The sequence below is a fragment of the Hippocampus guttulatus genome, chromosome 15 (assembly GCF_054856545.1).
Source record: "Hippocampus guttulatus isolate MCC_2025c chromosome 15, RoL_Hgut_1.0, whole genome shotgun sequence".
In the NCBI taxonomy this organism is placed as follows: Eukaryota; Metazoa; Chordata; class Actinopteri; order Syngnathiformes; family Syngnathidae; genus Hippocampus; species Hippocampus guttulatus.
In genome coordinates this window covers 12,696,546-12,718,825 of record NC_141275.1, presented here as the reverse complement: position 1 = coordinate 12,718,825, position 22,280 = coordinate 12,696,546, and the positions used below count along the sequence as shown (strand labels likewise).

At 48.2% G+C, this 22,280-nt stretch overlaps 1 protein-coding gene across 1 annotated transcript; it reads left to right on the top strand.

The window, feature by feature from the left end:
- The first annotated feature begins 1,447 nt into the window (after positions 1-1,447).
- Positions 1,448-20,801, top strand: sipa1 (signal-induced proliferation-associated 1). Its single transcript, XM_086131356.1, has 16 exons — positions 1,448-1,759; positions 10,130-11,598; positions 11,813-11,937; positions 12,022-12,210; positions 12,609-12,783; positions 12,996-13,099; positions 13,681-13,838; positions 14,177-14,783; positions 15,371-15,645; positions 15,733-16,101; positions 16,668-16,794; positions 16,910-17,039; positions 17,988-18,086; positions 18,901-18,961; positions 19,219-19,297; positions 20,533-20,801. Exons 2-16 carry the CDS (start codon positions 10,485-10,487, stop codon positions 20,674-20,676), a joined length of 3,756 nt encoding a protein of 1,251 aa, XP_085987482.1. The 5' UTR covers positions 1,448-1,759; positions 10,130-10,484; the 3' UTR covers positions 20,677-20,801.
- The last annotated feature ends 1,479 nt before the right edge of the window (positions 20,802-22,280 follow it).

Below are 22,280 nucleotides of genomic sequence, written 5' to 3'. Positions count from 1 at the left end.
TTCAATGTCACAAACATCTGGCGTTTGAACAGGGGTGTGTAGACTTTGTGGATCCACTCTATGTGTCTTAAATGTAGTTTGTCGCTAAACCAACAATAGTCAAGATTATGATTAAATATTCCTTATTTGCGTGTTTGTTCCCTGTTGAGATCCAACCCACACTGCAGTATGAATGTTTCCGAACTTTTTGGCTCCTATCAACACATGCCTGTGTTTTCATTTAAAAAAAAAAAGTTTCTTATCTGTTCATGACACTCACGGCACCAACAACACAGCCTCCCACATACTCCCCTCCCTTCCCCCAACCTCCTTTAACCCCCCCACGCTGCGCTTGACCATCGTTGCTGACCTTCCAACACACAACAGCCATATGGTCTGTCCAGGGTGGGACCGCGTTCAGTAATTAAAGGAGAGAAGGGGGTTGGTATTGGACACTGATTACACCCTCCACCCCAGTATAATCATGAAATGTTTAATTTTAAACTTGACAGGTGTTAGTTTTTACATTTTGATCTATTCTTTTTTTAGGTAAGATGCCGCTACAAATTTGGATGCCAAGAAAAGATGTCGTCCGGACCCAGTGCTCTCATTGCCCTCAAGCGGGTTGATTGTTTGTAATGATGTCAGCCCCTTCGTTTGGGGAGTACACAGAGGTAGCTCCAAACAAACAGTCTCATTCTCACACACACACGCACACTATTTTCAACTCTGCCCCTTTTTCAAGCCTTTATCTAGTCTGTCCAGAAATGTCACAGAAAACTAGAATGGGCCCTTGTGCACGCAGATCAGCACCTTCATAACCAATGATGCTGCTATTTAATTATCATAATGACTAAGAAACTTGAACTTTTTTTTTTCTTTTTAAGCTTGAATCCACATCTTTATCTTGATCCTCGCATGGTTCCTAAAAGCGAAAGACCTACTTCTAAAAGGGTGACGGCTTCTTCCCACCCCGACGATTCTAAAGGTGAAATAATCCTGCTCGCAAATCCGCAAGCATGTATTCAAACAATTTCAGTGGAGCCTGTCAAGATTTAAGTGACGTGTTAATAACGTGTCAGAATGAATCGTTGCATAAATAAGCAGCTCTGCCGGCTGCGGGATGTGCCAACATTACATCACCGTGCCACCTCGGTGCGTGTGCACGCTATCACTTTAAAGTGACGTTTCCTTCATTTCAATATATGCACATCTCACAAATCGCGCATTTCCGTTTAAGAGCTCTTTTTTTTTTATTTTGGAAAGGGGGTGGGGGTGGGGGTGGGGGTGGGGGGGTCCAGCTGACCGCTGCTGTCTCTCTCTCTCTGTCAAGGAGACCAGGAGGGGGGAGGAGACTGGGGCTAAGCTGTGTGTTTGTGCATGTGTATGTGTGTGCGTGTGTAAGGGAGAGAGAGGGAGGAGGAGAAAGAGGGGGTTGGCTTTAGTGTGATGTGAATGGAATCGAATCAGCCCGAGAGGGAGGGAGGAGGACAGCACACATCAACCTGCCTCTTGACTTAGCGAACAGAAAAGAGGCAGACAAATTGGGAAGTGTGTGTTATTGTTTGCTGTGGGTTTTTTTTCTTCTTTATTTTGGGACAGAGGAAGAGAGCAGCAGACAGGAGGAACTAAGCAAAGTGGAGGAGGTGCAGGAGGCGAGCCAGCCCCAGCGTGGAGATAGATAGCAGAAAAATGCTGCCATGGGGAGAGAAGGGGAGGGAGTCGGCCGAGAGGAAGAGGATGAAACGCGACCGGGTGGAGCGGAGCTGAAATGTTGGAGGTAAGAGCCTTTTCTTTCTTTCTTTCGTCAACGTCCAGCCTTCGGCCGTGTCCTCTTTCTGACCGTGATGGGCGCGCACGTTTGGAGGTGCACCGCACAAGTCGGCTGTGTGGAGGCATGCGCACAATCGAGTCGCCAGACAATGTATGAGCCAAGAGGGGACGAAATAATGCCTCGTGTCATCACATCTTTTGTCCCTCCGTTTGTTGTTGTGTTGTCAGTATTAACTGTGAGGTGTTGGAGTGAGCTTAGATGCCCCCCCCCCACCCCACCTCCCTCCCCGCTTCTGCCTCCCTCCCCCCGGCTCCCTACAACCACCTTGTGTGTCATCACTGCACAACATTGAAGGATTCAACCCAGTTTTGCCACCTTTGTCGCATTTCATCACTGCCCCCCCCCCCCACCTACCCCCATCTCTCCTCTCTCGCTATTGTGAGGCCCAATTGTCTTTAAAAAAAAAAGCAGCACGATGACACAGTCAAGGAGTCAGTGCAAAAAGCCTTGTGGTGGTGCGGCAGATAGAGGCGGGGGGAACGTGCACGGACAAAAAGAGCAGTGGGATTTGGGTCCGAATCCTTATTTTGAAAGACAAATACAACTACACCAACGAGCTGCCACCTTCGGCATACGAGCTGTTTTTTTTTTTTTTTGTGCTCATCAGAGGTGATGTGGTGATATCATCGCATGTGACGTGCAAAGACAATGACGATGAAATGAATCAGGGTGTTGTTTTCAAGGTGGCACAGAGAATGAGGGATGCTGGAGTCAGGTACACCCCCCCCCCCCCACCACCACCACCACCACACACACACACACACACTAGCACCATGCTAAATTAAAGAGTGCAGGAGGATGGTGGTGTGTGTGTGTGTGTGTGTGTGTGAGAGAGAGTGAGATTTGGGACTTTTAGATAGATGCTGTAGGGAGGAAAGATGCAGGGATGGAGGAGCTAGCATGCAGTGATAGAGACACAACAACAGCAGCAGCAGCAGTCACTTACATAAGCCGGGCCACTCAAAGGACGGGGCATTTAATTTACATTGAGCGGCACTCTCTATGCCCCCCGCCCCACCTCCTCCCACCGCGCTCCGTCCTATTCATTGTGGTGGACATGAACGTTTTAAGCCGCAAAATGCCGTTTTGACCCGTGATGATGGAAGGACTCGCGAAAGGTGAAAAAGACGAATGCAACGCTCGCTCTGGTCTCAAGTTGATGCGGAAGTGGACCATTGAAACTGTCGTCACTTGAATTTAAGATGGGATGAGTTATGTTGGGGTTTTTAATTGATTGCAGTCTGCGTTCTTTCATGTTGGCTCAGAAAGTTACATGACTTATCCGAGGCCAACCCGGGGACTTCATTTCGGTGCTTAAACTCCCTAAAGGCATCCGTCGAGGGTTATTTGAAGTTGTGCCGACAATCATTAGCATCCGTTATTGTTTGCAAATATCGCCGCGCTCCGTGATGAGCATCGGCGACGCCTCGTAGCTGCAAATGTGCTGTAAAAAGCGAGTCGCACTCGGGGGGGGGGGGAAATAAACTTGAGCTCGAATGGTTCGTCCTATTATCACCGTGACTACTAAAACGGCACGGATAGTTTGCGGTCATTAATCAGCAACGTTGCACTCTACTGCGATAGAAAGGAACGCGCGAGCAACTCGAGGTGCGGATTGTCTTTTATCACGCAGCTCTAGCGTGCGCGTGCTTCATTGGCTTTTTGCCAAGATGTTTTTTGCGGCCGTGTTAAATTAGCCCAATATTCGTAAACAGCTGTCAGTATGATGCAGTGCGCTGCACTGCAAACTACAACCGCAATAGTAAACCTGCAAAGCAACCTTTTTAATACGGCGCGTTTTGCATGACCGGGTATTAAATTACTGCCAAATCGCGGCCTCTAGTTTCTCTGCTCAAGCATTCAAAATGGAAGAAACGTCCACTCCCTCCACGAACCTTGATATTTAACTTTCAAATGAACACAGGTAACACACGGAAGCCGTATGTTTACTCTGATGTAAATACCTCTTCGTCTCCGTATTTAAAAAAAAAAAAGATTAAAAGATTCTGAGAGAAGCCCATTGTCTGTAGTCACAAAGTCCCTCTCGATATTGTCCCGCCCGCATACACACGTTAGGCCATTAGGCCGTGCAGTGGCAGTCCTTCTCATTGTTCAAGTTGCCATTACACGGGGAGGAGTGCACTCAAGGCCATTCAGAGCCATTGAAAGAGAGCACAGAACCACCTGCAAATAGCTGCAAATCTAAAGGGCACAAAACATCCTGCCCAGAGACCGGTGTAAAAATACTTTTTTTTTTTTTTTTGGGTAAGAATAATAGATTGTCAGCCTTATGCGCAGGGGCCTCGTTTGGGCAGCCGCTTGGCTCTCTCCCATGCAAAGATGTCACTTAGAAAGCGGTGAACGCAGCTGGAGCAGATGCATTTCATCGCTGCGCCGTCTGTCTGCGCCAAACAAACATGCGAACGATCATTCGCAAAGGAGGGGCTTCTTCACATTTTACGCTGAAAGTCACTTCAAAAACCACTCCTAAAACTGATGACCGCGCGAGGAAGGGCGGGGGGGGGGGGCACGGTCACGTCTTCGTGGAATATTTTCATAGATGAGCCGATTTTGCGCAGCTCCATTGTTGGCGTGCCAGCTCATGCTATATGTAGGTCAGAAGCTGTACAGCTGCTGAATAATTTTAAGCCACTGGGAAGATTCTTAATTGTCTGCATTTGCACAAAAGATACGGTGCACCAAAGTCATCGTTTTAATAACAGAGGCATATTAGGACGGATTGGTTCGGCGTTTTCTACCGGACAGAATATTTGCGTCAGCATCCTGTTATAGACCTCACTTGATTTCTTCCCAACATTCACACTTCAGTTTCAAAGTGAATGTAGTTTAATTGCAATTTTTTAAAATGATATATAGCCGTGTTTTTAATTTGAGTTCAAGAGAGGATAGTGTGTCTATCACCACACTATTGTCAACATTACTTTGCCGAAAGCAGGGGGGGGGGGGGCGCTACTGCCCGTCAAAGTCAACAAAGAGTCACAGAGAATTCGGTTTCTTCAAATAATGACAGCCGTTTGAGCCCTCCACTTTCATAATGGACAAGAAGTACTGAATTTCCCCTTTGCGGCAGGAATAGAAAAAAAACTAGTCACAGCGAAAACAAAGCAGTTAGTCAGTCCCAACTCTCATTGAGAGTAAACACATTGATTTCCTCACACAAACGAACACTTTGAGCCGTTGTCATTTTATGAGTGTAAACAAGGAGGAAGCAAAGTCGGCCAGTGTGTCTTCCTCCGGGAAGTGGATGGGGCAGAAGAAGAGCGTTGAAGCCAGAGAGTGCTTTTCCAGAGGACTGTTTTCAAAATCAGCATAATAGATGAAGTCGAGGCTTCGTTTCTTTCCATCTTTTTTTGCCCGTCAGCCAAGCACCCCCCGACATGCAGAGGGACAGCTGCTCTTCCTGTCACCACGATGGACAGTGTACCACATCCATGGACACCATTTCATAGCGTCGCTACACTCGTACACATCACACCGAGCCTCTGAATAACACACACGCAGTTTGGCACAAAGTGTATTTTGAGATGCACAGGAAATGGTAGCGCTTGTCCCAGCGCGCCATGTTGATGTCATGGCAAATACATATCAAACAATAGAGGTGCGTTCTTTTCACTGCAGCACGAAGGCCACGATGGAAACAATAGCTTTGCTTCTACTCAGCAACGCTTTCAGCATGGGCTTTTTTTTCTTTGTTTTTAAAGAGGAACTTGGTTATTAATATCCACAGTACCATACAAAGAGTTTCTTTTACCTTGCTTCCTTCTCTGTGTTAACTGATGCAAGAGGTTGGCTGGTCATGTAGCTGCTCTAATTCCCTAGATGGATAGCTAGCTTTAGCTTGATAGCTTGCTTGGCAGATATCTTTCTATCTAGCTAGCTAGCTGTCTAGCTAACTAGCTAGATAGAAAGCTAGCTAGCTATCTAGCTAGCTAAATTGAGGCAAAATGGTTGGAGACCACTGCTGAAGGTGATTTTTGCTTTGTCGAATATAGATAAAATAAAACATCTGTCAGTTTGATGCATCTCAGTTGTACGCCATAGCTGCATTTTGCCACAGTTTTATCATTTAAAGCATTTATAAATTTAAAGGTGAAACTTATGACCCGACTTTTAGAGTCACAATCACAATGCAGTGACAACACATACAATGCCATGCAAAATTGTTTGTGTTGTTTTAGAAAGGAGTCAATAATCCCTCTCTCAACAGATGGCAGGCCTCCAACAAGGCTAAACTGTTAACGACAAGCTAACGAAAATGTGGAGCCTGATGTTTGTTCGTCAGCAGGTTACTTCCTGGTTTCTGGAGGATAATGGTGGACAGGAGGTGCCAGCAGGTTACTTCCTGGTTTCTGGAGGATAATGGCGCACAGGAGGTGCCATTTATGATTCTAGTGGCGTGTTTGCCTCAAATGACCAAAATAAAATGCTGTATTTATCTTCACTTTTATCCAGATCCACTGCAATTTAATGATTCTTCCTTCACCAAATGTGACGCATATCTTAAAAAAACAAAACAAAAAAAACCCGCCGAATTATCCAAAAATGAGAAGCGCGCACTATAACAGGATTTGGGTTACCTTTGTAAAGTTTTACGTTACTTTAAATTTTTCCACCTTCAGGTGTGATGGGATTTCGGTGTTTATATGTCTGACGTACTCTTACAAAGTGTTGATGCAAAACGGTAGACAGGAGACATACTCTCCAAGGCATGACAGAAAAAGAGAGAGTAGTGCAGGGCAATCGACTTAACAGCGTTTGGAAGGGGTCCAGTTCAGTGTCCGCAGTGTGACTCCAATAGGGTGGGGCTTTGTGAAGGGAGGGAGGCGGACTGGATTTGACCATCAGACCATCACTTGAATACACTTTTACTTTACCCGAAAGCATCAAGCAGCACACCAGGCCAGTGTCAAAAGGTGAAGCAGCAATGCAGAGGTGCAACTGGATCTCACGTGACCGTGTTGCATCCGATCAATAAAGCGCATTGCTTTTAGATTTCTTGCGATCAGTCCCTTTTTTTTTTTTTTTTTTTCAACTGACAAACTGATGTGGCAGCTTTTTACTACCATGGAATTTGGACTTTTGGGCAGTTTGACAAGAAGTACCCTCGGTTTGATGACACTGACCCGATCAGTCTTGAAGCTGATCTTCACGGCTTTGCCTCGAGAGAAAAACGATTGGATCGCGATGGCCCCCTCCGCTCAAGTCGTGCGAGTGTTCAGTCCAAATGGTGACTATGACACTCATCCTTTCTGGGTTCAAATGTCAGTCATCTCTTCCTGTTTCACAGGACGCACGCTTGCGGTGTGCACAATATGTCAAGCGACAAGGACTTCCCCAAAATGGTTTCCACGTCTGCCCTTTTTCACAGGGTTTTTGATTTTTATTTTATTTTTTTGCCTTGCTCTGATCGACATGTGAGCCGAAGCATTGAGGTGGTGTTTTTGCTTTTTGCATCTATTATTGAGATTCACGCACTGGGACTGTTCATCTTACAGCGCTTTACCAAATGCTATTATCATCCTGGATAAAATGTTCTCAAGTTGATGTTGTGTGTGGTGTTCACGATTGCAATGTGTCAATGGATTCGGGAAGATAACGATGTTCCTTTTTGCCAGAGGGGGTTCAAGTTTATTAGTTTGGTTTTAGAGCGGCGCCATTTGAAGGCTGTTTCCACCAGCTTGCTCATTAGAATGAAAGCAGTAGTTGCTCGGTGGGTTACATTGTGGTGACCTTACAGTAAAAAAAAAAAAGTGTGTGATGCTTTTGTATTGGATGGCGTTAGCGTGTGCAGATGTGCCTAATGAAGCAGCAAAATCAAGAAGTTGTGAGAGTGCACTTCCTCCTCTGGTTAATTTTAAATGCGTGTAGTGGACTTGATCTTGATCTGGCTGTAGACTTGCGGCTCAGATAACGTGAGGGGGGGGTCGCGATCCGTTCCGCCGCACTCACTGCAGAGGAGGTAAAGCCACTGCGCTGCTATTTGACTTCATCATGACCGCACACTGGAAAGTGACGTTCGCTAATGACCGCATCGGCTGCAGCAATTTCTTCCCAGGCGGTAACCCCGGAAAGTGAAATCGCAAATTATTAGTGTGATAAAAATATGGGCATACGACAATAACATCGGTGGTAATTGTAGCTGCCGCCACATTGCATACATCGCTCGAAGACGCAGATGGGAGAAGGCGCCACTTGTAGCTTGTTGGACTTGAGAGCCTTTCAAGTGCATTTACTGTTTATTCCCATAATGTCTTTAAGTTATTTTTTTACTGCCACTCAGCCGTTGCTGCTATCATTCATTGATCCGTTTATATTCGGGCATGCTTAAAGCCAGACTCGCGCAGCACTGCTCACTGGCACGTATCTCGGGAAACATTACGCTGCTAATGATCTTCAGTGATTTATTATTTTTTTTCAGGGTAAGATTGCTGTTTTATATTTATTTAAAAAAATAATAATCGGAATAATTTTAACGCATCCAGTGTAAGTTCTGGAAGGAAACAAAACAAACAAAAAAAAAAAGCTCAAGATTTTGCTCCAAGCATATCCTGCACCCCCCCCCCCCCCCTCCCAAAACATCGATGTGAAATTCAATATGGAAGTTTCATCTATTTCGGTCATTTGAATAGACAGAGGGCTCATTTCAACCAGGGAGGGCGGGGTGGCGTCATCGCCAAGGCCTCTCGGACAGCATACCACATTTAGACTTGGCATGGGACACGTTGTCATGGAAACAAGGGCTGATTTATGGGATGAGTTGTGGGGTCTTAAGAAACGTGGGCATATGTTCTGTATCAAAGGCACTTTCAAGGTAGCTTTGTGGTGGTGGTGGAGAGCCAGCCGCTGTGCTTCTGCTTGTTGGAACAACATGAAAAACCTGACGGTTTTTGGACCGACTTATGATTGGAACTGTGTCCTACACCCACTTGAGCTCAAATAGATTTAGCACCACTGACCTCACTTGTTGGTTTCGATGTTGTGGACTCCCAAGAAACAGACACCCGCATTTTTGCTTGTCCCACCGCCCCAAAATCTCATATTTGGCCCATCGTTATTTCTGTGTCAGCCATGCTCTTGCCAGAACTTAAAACCTAATCAAAAGTCTTCTCGGCCATCATCCTTCCATTTTCACTTGCTTTTGTCCTGATTAGGGTGTGCCAAAGCCTATCGCAGCTGCCCGTGCCCACACGAAAAAGCAAGTATCCCACATCCGCATTACTAATCACGGAAGAGTCCCAGAACACAAAGCTGCGGGTCCCCGAAACACTGAGTCAGACGATGTGAATCAACAGTCCACATGGACCGGACACACAATGTGCAGTCAGCAGGCACCCATGGGAACACCTCGGCAGTCGGCGCATTAGCGTAGCTCGTCGCACGACTGAAACCGCCGATTGTGACACCTTAGCCAACTTCTGTATTTTGTTGTTTTGTAAATGCGTCTTTGCAAAATCGAAAGCTTCCGTTATATCTCTTTTAACTAGGCCAGTGTGTGTGTGTGTGTGTATACCGCTGCACCTGCTCTTCAAGATGCAAGCGCGAGAGCCTGCATAGCATGTGAAAAAGCCTCGACAGGAAGAAGCCTCGCGTTACGATGAGCGCCGACAGCTTTCAGCTTTTGGTGATTGACGTCAATGTGGTCCAACGCAGACGGACGCGAGAGAAAACAGAGGACCAAAAATAGGTTTCATATAATCAGTCTTTTTTTTAAAAAAAAAACAAAAACAAATTCAGTAGTCGTAGTTATCTGAGGACTTCAAAAGAGATCCTATCTACCGCGGTTGAAATATTATGTCTGTAGATGCATCGTAGTAGCATGAATCTGACCTGCGCATCTTGTTTGGGAACAAATGTGAAAGACGGTGTCCTTCCATTGTATGTTGCCAGGCTTCCAGTGAATCAGGAAGACTCTCCCACCACCCCCCACCCCACCCACTCCCACACCCTCCCAGTGCTGAGGCGGCCTATTGTGAATGTGCTGTAACGGGCTGGTTGTATCGAGGCTAACTGAGCTCTTTCCAGATACTTTAAATGTACAAAATCAAACAGCTTCAGATTCGATTCCATTGCATACAATTCGAGTCCATGTTGGTTTGACTTAAAACGCCGGCGAAGAAAAATGGTTACTATTTTGCGTTTGCGTCAAAAGAATAAAAGGCACTCGCCAAAAATCAGTCAACGTTAATACAAAATATATTTTGTGTTTCCTTAAAAAAACGACAATGTTGCTGTGACCTTCATCTTGTCTCATCCGAGGTAAAAAAAAAAAATTCAAGCGGTCTTCCTTCTTTGTAGGCGCTGAAGAATCAGTGGATGCCATGTCGGGGGTGCGGACAGGGCCTCGTCTAAGAGGAAGAAGACTCAGGCCACAGTGATGGTCCGCCTCGGTCTGCAGGAAGCAACTCCCCGATCGCTCCCAAAACTCGCTGCCGCGCACCCGGCTGAGCCTTTGCCGCATTCTCAGCGCTCCGGGCTTCATCGTTCATTGACACGCCAGAGCTACCGTGTGTGCGCACTTGAAGCCATTTCAAGTGTTTTGAAGCAGGACTTGAGGTGTCGCTTTGGCTGAGTGGAGCTTCTTCTTCCAAGCGTCACATCCGCATCATCCTGGGGATTACATCATTGGATCGGAGGTCTTCGCCCCGACAGCATGCAGTCCGACGACCTATTCGTTCGCAAGTTTCGGCGCCAGAACGTGCGGCCGCCCGTCGCGGCCGTCAACTTTGATCCCAAACGGGAGGCGGGCGTGGTGGAGTGGCCGCCCAGGAGGGATGGAGACGGGTCCGACGGAGACAACCTGACCCCGAGCCGGGCCGGCCTGACTCTGCGCGTGGCGGGCCGGGGCCACGTCATGCAGAGGAGCAACAGCGACGTGACTTTGGGAGACTTGGACTCTGGCGGGAAGGCCGGAGGGAAAGCTACGCGGGCGCTCGGTGAGAAGGCGGGCGTGGGGGTTCAGGGGGATTCTGGGGTGCTGCTCCACAGAGAATATGGAAGTCTATCCTCCCTGGAGAGACAGACTCAAGTCCAGGATGCGGGAACTGCAAACCGAGGGCCCCTGAGCCCAAATGCCCTCCGCTTCAAAGACCCCTTCCTGCTCTTAGGACTCCAAGGCAACCTACCGGAACCCGACGGCTTCTTCAGAAACTTGTCTTCTGCCACAGGGGACTCCCCAAAGCCTGCAAAGCCCCCCAAGCCTGAAGGTCTCAGTAAGAAATCCAAACCCGCGCCCCCTCAAATCCCTCAACCCGGTCCTTATGATAACATCGGGGGCGGCGCTTGGGTGAGGAACTTTGCCCATTATGACGTTCAGAGCATCCTGTTTGACCTCACGGAGGCGGCCACCAACCGCGACAGCATCGGACGCAAAAAGAATATCACCTCCGGGGCCTCCGCTGCCTCCCAGATGCGGCCACTCGCCCACGGCGCGCCCTCCTCGCCCGCGCCGGGCGGCGCGGGCAACGGCGGCGCGGACGACCCCGAGCAGTCGCTGCTGCTGCTGGATGAGGGCGACGGCAACGACAACGAGCTCCTGCTCAGCTGCCCCCACTTCCGAAACGAGACGGGCGGAGAGGAGCAGGTGGGCCTGGGCCGATCGCAGGCCAGGCGGGGGCTGTGGCTGAGCCCGCGAACCCCCAACGATGCGGCCTCGGTCCTGGAGGAGCCCAGAGAAAGTCACATCCAGCAGCAGGGCAAAAGCAACTATTTTATAGAACACGCGGATCTGGGGGCGCATTATTATCGCAAATATTTCTACATGAAAGGTAAGAAGTAGCGGAAAGATGTTCAATACCTCAACAAATGTACACTTAGCGGTCACTTATTGGTAACCTCCAACAACGAGAAGTTCTTCTCTCCGGCTATGACCACAAGAATGGAGATTGACGAATCGATCGCGCATTTCTTTTGAGATTGCGCAGGTGTACCTAATGATGTGGTCAGTCAGTGCACACGCGTGCGTGGTTTTGTTCTTTCCAGACCATCAGAATTTCTTCGGCATGGACGATCGCCTCGGGCCGGTGGCCATCAGTTTCCGCAGGGAGGAAAAGGAAGGCACCAGCGGCGCTCAGTACAATTACCGAATCATCTTTCGCACCACCGAGGTAAACGTCAAAACTCCGCTTGCGCTCGTCAGCGTCCGGAGAGCCGATGGCGGAACTTTTTTTTGTCCTTGATTGAACTCTCAGATGAAGACTCTGCGAGGGTCCATCTTGGAAGAGTCCGTTCCATCGGCCGCCCGCCACACCACCCCTCGAGGTTTGTCTCCCAAGCGGCTGCTGGAGTTCATCATGCCCGAACTCAACCTGCACTGCCTGCGCTTGGCTTCAAACTCCCCCAAGGTCCGCGACACCTTGCTGAAGTTGGATGAACAGGGGGTAAGATTCCCACGACGCAAAACTATTTAGAATTATTGTCTTCTTTTTTCTAACCCTGAATTTATTCATTGATGATGGGTAAGTAATCTACTAAAAGTGTTCTCGTTGCTTTTTTTTCTCTCCACGTTGAGGTTATCATTAAATCATTGTCCTATTTATCCTTTTTTCATTATTATGTTGGGTGGATGGATGGAATTTGGGGCCGTGTGCATTTGGCAGCATGAAAGCACAATTTACACCTCAAATTGTTTGTCTGGAAAAATTGTCTCAAGTCCAATCCTCGCTCGTATTTATCGCACTTTTCTCAACTATTCCGTCACAGTCCGGCAAAATTGACAATGGCTCCGGTCTGAGGCAAATTCCAGTGACTTTCTCTCTTTTTGTGTCTCGTACGCTAGCTGAATTTCCAGCGCAAGGTCGGCGTCATGTACTGCCGAGCCGGCCAGAGTTCCGAGGAGGACATGTACAACAACGAGAGCTCCGGCCCGGCGTTTGAGGAGTTTTTGGATCTGCTGGGCGATCGTGTGCGACTGAAGGGTTGGGAGAAATACCGAGCTCAGCTGGACAACAAGAGTGAGCGCCCACACTTCGATATCTCGAGCTCACCGTTCTTTTTTTCTTTGCAAAGCCGCTATCAGGAGGGCATCGGCGTAAGCTTTTGACGACTTAACTCCTCATTTGACTCCTGGCTGCAAAGTAGCTCCGCTGGTTATCTCACCGCGGGTGTACCTGCACTACGGCTTCCTTTGCGTGACATGCTTTTCTCGTTTTTTTTTTTTGCACAGCCGACTCCACGGGGACGCATTCCCTCTACACCCGCTACCAGGACTATGAGATTATGTTCCATGTGTCGACCATGCTGCCCTACACAGCCAACAATACTCAACAGGTACAGTTGAATGAGCGCAAAGAGTGTCATGACACGGATCACGTTCCGTAAGAAAGAAGGGTGAGGCCGCGTCAAATAAATCGCCATTCCACTCGCACGACTGGAACAGATTCAGACTCGCCTCGCTGCTCGGAATTTGTCGGATCCGTGCGCAATCTGGCGATTAAGACGTTAATGCACAAAATGGACATGACGTGCTCTTGTAAACACAAAGAGGCCAGGAAGTCCTTGTTTCACGCTTCGCTTTGTGGCCGCCGCACGTGGGCATTTGCAGGCCGGATTGCTTGAATGCACCGAGTGGGCTTCAACTTTAATTTTTGTCCGTTTCTTGATTATTTTGCTGTAGATAATATTTGGGTTTGTCGTCAAAAAGAGGAATATGAGACGGGATCTTTTTTTTCGGTCTGCAGCAATGTCCAATCTTAGGAGTTGAGTGTTTTCTAAATTTAACGATTGATTTTGAAGCGGCGAGTTGAAAAGTCACAGCATTTCCTGAAAAAGTCAAAGTGATTGCATTTGGATTGCTTGTTGGCTTTGTCCATCAATCCCCATTTCTCTCTCTCTTTTTTTTTTTTTTAAAGCTGCTGAGGAAACGCCACATCGGCAACGACATTGTCACCGTCGTGTTCCAGGAGCCCGGCGCGTTGCCCTTCACGCCAAAGTCCATCCGCTCCCACTTCCAACACGTCTTCATCATCGTACAGGTTCACCAGCCCTGCACAGACGACACCTATTACAGGTCTGACGGGACGCCTTGTATTTGCACTCTTATGATCGGCGTTAGCAAGTAGACGTTAATTGTTGCGCAATATCGTGAGATCCAATGGTGCACTGGCTCGTTCAAATACCGTCTGTAATATTTCGCCATTGTCAATAAAGTTAGAGAAAAAAAAGCATTATGTGTAACGTGCATTGATATGTCAATAAATGTATCTAAGTGTCAAATGAAAATTGAGCATTAGCAGCATGTTGAGCACCACCATATCGAGCCCCCCCTAAAATATTTGTAAACCTCTCCGGCAAATACTAAAGGCTCTCTCTCGTCACTCTCACTCTCTTTTTCTTCTTCCCTCTCAGGGTGGCTGTGACACGCTCGAAAGACATGCCATTATTTGGCCCGCTCTTCCCTAAGGGCGCTCTCTTCCCTCGCTCGCCGGCATTCAGAGACTTCCTCCTGGCCAAGGCGGTCAACGCCGAGAACGCCGCCGAGAAGTCGGAAAAATTCCGCTCCATGGCCACCCGCACGCGACAGGAATACCTGAAGGACTTGGCTGAAAACTACGTGACCACCACGCCCATCGACTCCTCCACCAAGTTCCCGCTGCTCTCCCTGGGAGGCAAGCGCAAAGACAAGCTGAAGGCCGCCAAGGGGGCGGAGCTGCACAGCGCCGGGGCGCTGGTGTGGGCCGTGACGGCGGACGGCGGGGGGGACGGCGAGGCGGGAGAGCGCAAGCTGCCCTGTCTGCTGGGCGTCTCGGCCGAGTCGGTGGTGCTGATCGAGAGGTGCACGCGCAGGGTGGTGTTCAACTGCTCCTGCAGGGACGTCATCGGCTGGAAGGCGGTGGCCGAAAGCAAAGAAGGCGGGCCCTGCTTGGACATCTTCTATGAGCGCGGCGAGTCGGTGTCCATTAGCGTGATGGAGAGCCAGGCGGAGGATTTGAGAGAGGTGCTGCAGAGGCTGGAGGTGGGTGATCATCGCGTTCATATTTCTGCGACACTTTCTATCCCACGCGGAACCATTTGTGGTTTACTCAAGTGAGCGTTCGAAATCGACCCGTGGTGCCTGACTAGGAAGCAGAAGAATCGACCAGTTAACCAGAGACGTAAAGTCATGAGTGTGATTTAAGATGCATGTTCATCGAGGTTAATTGTTGTACTATGCTCAAGGGCGCCTTTGCCTGAAATGTTCAACCGGTTTCCAGTTTTTCCTTGACTGTCTTTTGGAGGGCATCGAAACCATGGTGGGAAAAAAAATCATTATCCATCCATTTAAAAAAAAAAAAATTTTTTTTTAAATGGATGGATAATGATTTTTTTTTTTTTTTTTTGCTGCTAATCCCATTCAGGGTGACAGTTGAGATGACTGCGGGCAAGGGCGCATATAGGCCGAGAACCTCTGGCCAATTTTTAGATCTCTATCGACAGTGTCAGAATGACTCCTCAGTCTTGGCTTTTAATCATCATCATTAACTTTCTACAACTCCTTTTGCCCGCGTAATGGCATCCATAGGATGGCGCAATATTGATCCACGAAACCTCTCTCAACTGCAGTTAGTCACTCGGGGTTGCGAGGCCCTGGAGGTCACGCCGCTACGCGACGGCGTGGGCCAGCCTGGCTTTCTGATGAACGAGGAGGGCTTCGTGACGGATCTGCAGCGCTTCTGCTACGCCGAGAGCGGCGGCCTACAGCTGTGGGCTCGCGTGGTGCGCCTGTGCGGCCACTCCCTGGTCCACCTCAGCGCGGACGAGAGGACCAGGCTGCTCCGCACGGCTCACAAAATCCACATCACCGTCATCCCGCCGGATGAGAACGGGAAACCCCGCAGGTGGGAGAAGCTGCGGAGTGAATGCGGGGGCCGGGGGGGTTGTAAATATCAACTTTGCAAATGATTTGAGTTCTCCGTGTTCTGTAGGAGCTTCTCTGAGCTGTACCAGAAAGCCATCAAGGATGCGGAGTGTAAGCCCGGCGAGGACCAGTCCAGTGAGGCCTGGGTGCTCGACGAGCGAGAAGAAGAGGACGAAGAAGCGGACAGGCGGCCGAAGGGGGACGGCATCACCGAGGCGGACGCGGCCGAGGTCCAGGTGGAAGGCGACGGGGCGGAAGAGCATCAAGGGCCGAGCGAGAGAGGTGTCGTCGACTCGCTACTGCTGCCACCAAGCCTACCCTTGTTACGGGCCGCTTCCCTGCAGGACCAAACGTCCAACCGGGACCAGGAGGGCTCGCGGCTCACCCGCAGCTTCTCTTTAGAGAGGCATTCATCCTACAGCGACACGTGTGAGGGGTGAGTCTTTGGAATCATCACTCAAGAGAATTGCTTCGGGTTGCAAACATGACTCGCCGTCGGTTGTCGACGGGGCTCGCCTGTCGTGCAAACGTGTGGAAGTGTGCATTCAGAAATGAGCCTCGCTGTTTCTTCACGTTCATGAAACACAACCGCGACTGCATCATCGGGTTACGAAAAAGCGCCATGTGAAAAGGGAAAAAAAGAAGTAGGTCGTGCATCAAAAGCGAAATCAACGTTGCTTGATACAGATTGGCTTGATGCTGGTTGGGCTCATGCAAACGGGAACGCCAAACTATCAGAAACATGCACTTGTACGCTCGCGAATGATTTTCAAAGCACCGTACGACAAAATAAGTGCATTGCGATCTGTTTTTTTTTTTTAAAGAGTGCGATAGGGAAAAAGCAGCAGTCAGACAAGACCAGCTCCCAGAACGCAATCCTGCCGATTATGTGTTGGAGTGCTTCAAATTCTGATGACGTCTGCGGTGGACACAAATGTCACCAAGCTTTAACAGCCCGATTTGTTTTTGTGCTTGCCCCCCCCCCCCCCCCATGCCGCACAGACACATTTACGACAATGTGACCTTGAAAGAGGACCGCCACATCTATAAGAATGTCGGCGAGCTGAGAGACGCCACGCCTGATCTGATACTGGCGGTCAAGCCCAAATTTGCCCCGGAGGACGAACAGGTGACCGAGTGAGACGGAAGGACGCATGACAGATTTCTGCTCCATACTGTCCGTCCCCTTTGCCTTTATCTCTTGCTTTTGTCTTTATTTTATTTTATTCTTCTTGGATCAACAGTTCATTGCGGCCTTGGGTGACGACAAAGCTTCAGCGAGCGAATCGTCTCTCTCCTCCTCCAGGTTGTCATGTGTGGACCGAGCTGAGAGGAACTCACGAGCCTTAAGTCTTCACAACTCCATCACCAAGAGTAAGACTTGAAAAGCTGACAAATGGAACACACACACGCGCACACGCACGAGACACAACATTAGGTACACGATTTTTTTTTTTTTATTATGATGATTTTTTTTTTTAAATGTCCCCGAGCATGGGCTCAAACAAAGCCGCTCCCAAATGAAACAATTACAAGCCATCTCTTCTCGATTTGTGCCTCCAATGCCCCCCCCCCCTCCATATCCTTTCTGTGTTAAACTGCTCTTTTCATCATCATCCCGCTGCTCCCCACTGCATCCCCTTTGTCCTTCCTCCTACCCTTCCGTCCATCCTGCCCCCTTTTTCCGCTAATCTAATATCGGCCCTCGCTCTGCTGCCACCCCCTGCCAGGGCTGGAATAAAAAGGAGGACAGATGGGTGGTGGGAGGGGTGGAGTTTTAGTTCAAGACACACTCCTAATGCCATCTGCCGTGCCTCCGCTGAGACTGTCAACCTCACCATTTAACAGCCATGAGTGGACACCTACTCGGCAGATTTATGATCATATGTGTGGGGGCCCATCAATGAAACTGTGGATTTCTTTTTTTTTTTTTGCCTTTTGTAGAATCACAAGTGTGGCAGTTGTGGCAAATGATTTTGTTTCGATAGCTGTACTGTATATAATAATTCTCAGTAGTGTACTTTATGATTAAAATCTGCATTTCGCATTCACACTAATGAAAAAATAAATAAAAATGCCCTACATTCAGTCTAGACTGCGCTAAAACATCTGCAGAAGCATCGAGCAGTTCAGCCAACACAGCAGCGCCACCTGGTGGCCCTTCCCCCTGCACCCCCCCCCCCCCCCCCTCAAAAAACAACTTTTAATTCAAACTGTGAGCATCTCTGAAAAGTGCTGTCGCAGTGTCCTCCTGGCCCAGATGCATTTTATTAAGACACGTTTCACGCTGCGGCTTTACTGATCTTAAATCCTTGCTCTCAGTTCTCTCGGAGACGACGGATACGACCGAAGAAGAGTGGCAGTCCATCGCTGACCTGGCCACGGCCTGCCGCAGCATCCTGGAGGCTCTGTCACGCGAGGGTGAGCAACCGTTTCACCGTGCAATGATGTGAATGTCAAATAATCAGCAGGAGGCGAACTAATGACATCACCATGATCACTGGTATGCGTTCAGGCATTCAAAGCTGTGCCCTCACACGCATATTCACCAGCCAGAACATTAGGTACACCTATAAATATGTATACACCAAAATAATTCAGATCAATTTTGTTCAAAAAAAAACATTTATAACCGGTGCTTTGGTGCCCTCTGATTAAATGCAAACATTCAGTCAGTTTATCATGAACGATCGCTTCTTCCCCCTAAGTGAACTGCGTCGGTTGCGTTGCGCTCGAAATTCAGTTCCGCTGCTTTGTTTCAAAGTCAATGGCGGCCATCTTCGGACACTAATGATAAAGGAAGAGCAGTTGACAAAATGCGCAGACCACACAAAGGTTAACAAAGCGCGCCGGTGCTCAATTCATTTTCTTGTGTACATTGTCATTCATTGTAGGCGGAATGTTAATAGAGTCCCCGTAATTTTGCAGATGCTGTGCCTGGTGTGTATCGATTTTCCATATTTTCTTTGTAGAGGTTCTCTCAGTCACCACCCTTTCTGCCCACAGTCGAAAAACATCCCTGTTGTCAAATTCAAGATTCTAAATTCTTTGTGAATTGCCGCCCTGCGATTTACTGGTGACCGGTCCGGGTTCTGCCCCACTTCTCGCCCCTCGTCCGCTGGCTTAGGCTCCGGCTCCGGCTCGCATGTGACCCCTGTTGAGAAGAAACACTGTAAAAACTAGATGATGGACCCCGCATCGGGTTTGATGCAATCAAACATGTCTCTTGTCACAGATCGGAAAGCTGGAGACCAATCGGGAGGTGAGACGGATGGCAAGATGAACACAAGGGAGAGGTGGGTCACGGTTGCCGCGCAAAAAATGCTGTCGTTAAATTATTCCACACAAACATACCACCTATGGGTAAAAAAACTAAAACAAAAAACATGCTAGCACAAACCAATGCGGCGTCACACACGGGCAATCAAATATGCACACTCGCATTTTTCCTTTTTTTTCACAAATATATTCGGGAGACCGGTGCTCTGTACCGATGACGAGTCATTCATAACGTCACTCGTTTCTAACGTGTCGCCGCTTGTATGTGCCGCAGTGACTCTCCAGGCCACCTGGAGGAGAAAGTGTCACAGCTGGAGGCCACGCTGAAGAAGCTGCAGGATGACCTGCAAAAGGTGCTCTGATTTTCGTGTTGGCTGTTAGTTTTTCCGCCGAATTGCACAAGGAGGGTCGGCGGGTGGGGACAAACGTTTTGAAGTTGTCGGGCTTCGAGGCGGGTGATTTTTGTGTCTTGTTTACATGGTCAAGGCCTCACAGGCAATGCAACAAACAACCGTTGCTGTCGAGACGAAGCCGACTCGGCGCAGCGGTTAAATACAAACACTGTTGTCTTTTTTTGTTTGTTTGTTTTTCTTTTGCACTAGTACTGTAAAATGTAACATATTTTGCTTTTTACGCTCAGTTGAGACCTACTCCATGTTGTGTTCATGTCGAAAATGGTGTGAAAAATTGTTACGTGTTGGGCCAGAATATTTACGATGGACTTTTTTTTTTTTTTCGTTCAGCAAACTGCTGCTTGACAAAAATATTTTGAACACAAAGTTGCCTTGCATTGAGAATTGTCAATGACTGTACAGAATGTGTGTCTACTCTTTGTGTGTGTGTACAAAACTTTTATTCCTCCCTATAATTTATATGCAAAGCTATTTATAAAATTTCTTGACTGGGACAGCAACTGTGACTCTTTTCAATTTTGACGAATTTTATGGGTGACTTTCACATTGATTAACCGGTTGGTCAACTTGTAAAATGGGTCCCGAAAGCAATTTTGATGGATTGACGGCAAATGAAGGTGGTTTGAACAGTGCGTTAATATTTAGCCCAGCACACTCTTAAGACAAGCAGGAACACATTTAAGTAAAAAGCAACTTTTAAAATTGGGCAAGGTTGGTGTATGTGTACATTTTAATTCATAAAACCCTGCCTGTGGACGGTATGATCGACAACGCCTTCTCAACCATGTTCCCTGCATAGCCAAGGCTGATCTGACGACCTCAGTTGTGAGGCTACATGCGCGCATGTCTATCACTTTGGCCACCTCACTGAAAAATTTCTCACTCTGCCGCTGATTAAAAGTGTTTAATTTGTCCAAATGAATATTCCCCTACAGAAGTTTTTGTCAAGGTTGACTGGAAATGTTCCACGTGTTTGCAACCCAGTTGAAACTGAGTAGCAGTGAAGATGGCGGCACTGCCTGTTTTTTTTTTTTTTTTTTTTTTGCCTCTGTGTTTCAGCACCGTTTTGGGTTGTCGAGCGATGTCATTCCACCTCCCCTCCCTTTCCGTTCCTGCCACACGCAGCGATCTGAGAGACGGCCTCTTGTTTTTGTTTGTGTGCCCGTGTCTTCCAGGAGAAGGAGGACAAGGCGGTGCTGCAGGCCGAGGTGCAGAGCCTGCGGCAGAACAACCAGCGGCTGCAGGAAGAATCGCAGAGCACGGTGGCGCGCCTCATCAAAGTCACCGAGCTTCTGTGCAACGTCAACAAACCCTGTTAGCCCGCCGCCGCCTCCGCCGCCTCTTAACTGCTCCTCCGGCACAACAACAATCAGCAGAACGATGTCATGTGGGCGCTCGGCCTCCGAACATGCCATGCACATCCTCCATAAACTACTAGAACCCCCCCCCCCCCCCCCCCCACCCCCTGTTGGTGAAGGTGGATGCAAATAGACTCCTAAAAGTAATGACATTCCCTGACAAGTGTGTACTTCTGGCTGCTGTTAAGTGTGCTCTGCCCGAGTGATCTCTCTGCGTGTGTGTGTGTGTTAGTCGCATGTGTGCGCATCTCCTACTGTACTTTACTCCAAATACTTGACAAGCTGGGCTGATCAGCACTTCCATTTTAAGTGAGGACGACTGAGAGCGGCATGTTGATGTGAAAATTGACCAAAAGTGTGTACACATTCAGCTTAGAGAATCGTGTGCGTGTGTGTGTGTGTGTGTGTGTGTGCCACTTAAATGTGAAGAGTTGTGTTCCATTCTAGGAAGGTCTTAAAAGACTGTGTTTAAAAAATGACAAGGAAAAGGTTGCATCACGCCAATCTCTTTCTTCTTAGTCGTACTGTACTCGCGTTTTAGGAAGGGATGGTCCTAATAATCCCTCAATGAATGCACACGAGGGGGAAAAACAAGATGAGTTGACGGTGTACGTGCACTGGAAAAAAAAAAAAACGGGGTTCCCTTGAAGACTCACAATGGCAGGAAAGAAGCGTTTCCTTCCATGACTTGTTTTCCTCTAACCTCCTCGCTCAATGTTGTAGCGGCCACGCTGTGGAGGTTCTCCTCCTACTGGCCTTCGCCAAGCCAAACGGCAGCTTGTATAGCTTTTAGGTGTCACGGAAACACAATTTCACACAACAATAGTCCGAATATTGCATCGAACATACTGGCTGGCTGGCTTATGAGTGGTAGCGGTGAGAGGAAATCTTCCCAACCTGATTTCTGTTTTGTTTTCTGGATTCTTCCTTGCACTTTTTTTTTTTTAAGTCAAATCAGCACTGGACAGAGGCACGCATTGGATTTGAGTTATCCTACCAGTGCTCTTCCCTCTTCTTTACCTCACTTTTTGTATGTGTGTGTGTGTGCCCACTGCTACCGAGGTGTGTTTCAAAAGAGACTGATTGCTGCTCCTCAGTGCCAACTAACGCCCAGGCAGCTCTTCGAGCGTTCCACCAGGAATCAAGATCCTTCCATCCGTTGCTTTTTTTTTTTTTTCCCCAAAACGCCCACTCAGACTCTCAATGCTCTTAGCGTACAAACTTTCTCTTGTAATGTTATTTTAGAGTCACTGTGAATACCCGGTACCAGCATATAAAGATACAGTATATACAGATGAAATTATGAATCTAATGTTTATTATTATCCGTATGCGAGGATGCTTTGTTCCAGCTCCTGTTATACAGACGGCATCATCTCGCGGGACATGCTGAAGCCTCCAGACTGAACTATCGGTGTGAGAAGACCTGTTTTGAACCGTGTCTCGTCGTTGTTGTTTGGATTGTTAACTCATTCAGTACCAGCCAATTCTGGACCAAGTCTGAAAAGACGTTTAAAAACGTCTTTGGGAGTGAATGAGTTAAGAGGTCGGTGAAGCATGAGAATG

Bases quoted from the DNA above. Each gene is read 5' to 3' on its own strand.
- sipa1 (XM_086131356.1), top strand. From the start codon at position 10,485: ATGCAGTCCGACGACCTATTCGTTCGCAAGTTTCGGCGCCAGAACGTG. The intron at 16,795-16,909 runs GTGACCGAGTGA...TTGGATCAACAG, and splicing joins TTGCCCCGGAGGACGAACAG to TTCATTGCGGCCTTGGGTGA. The intron at 18,087-18,900 runs GTGAGCAACCGT...CTCTTGTCACAG, and splicing joins GGAGGCTCTGTCACGCGAGG to ATCGGAAAGCTGGAGACCAA.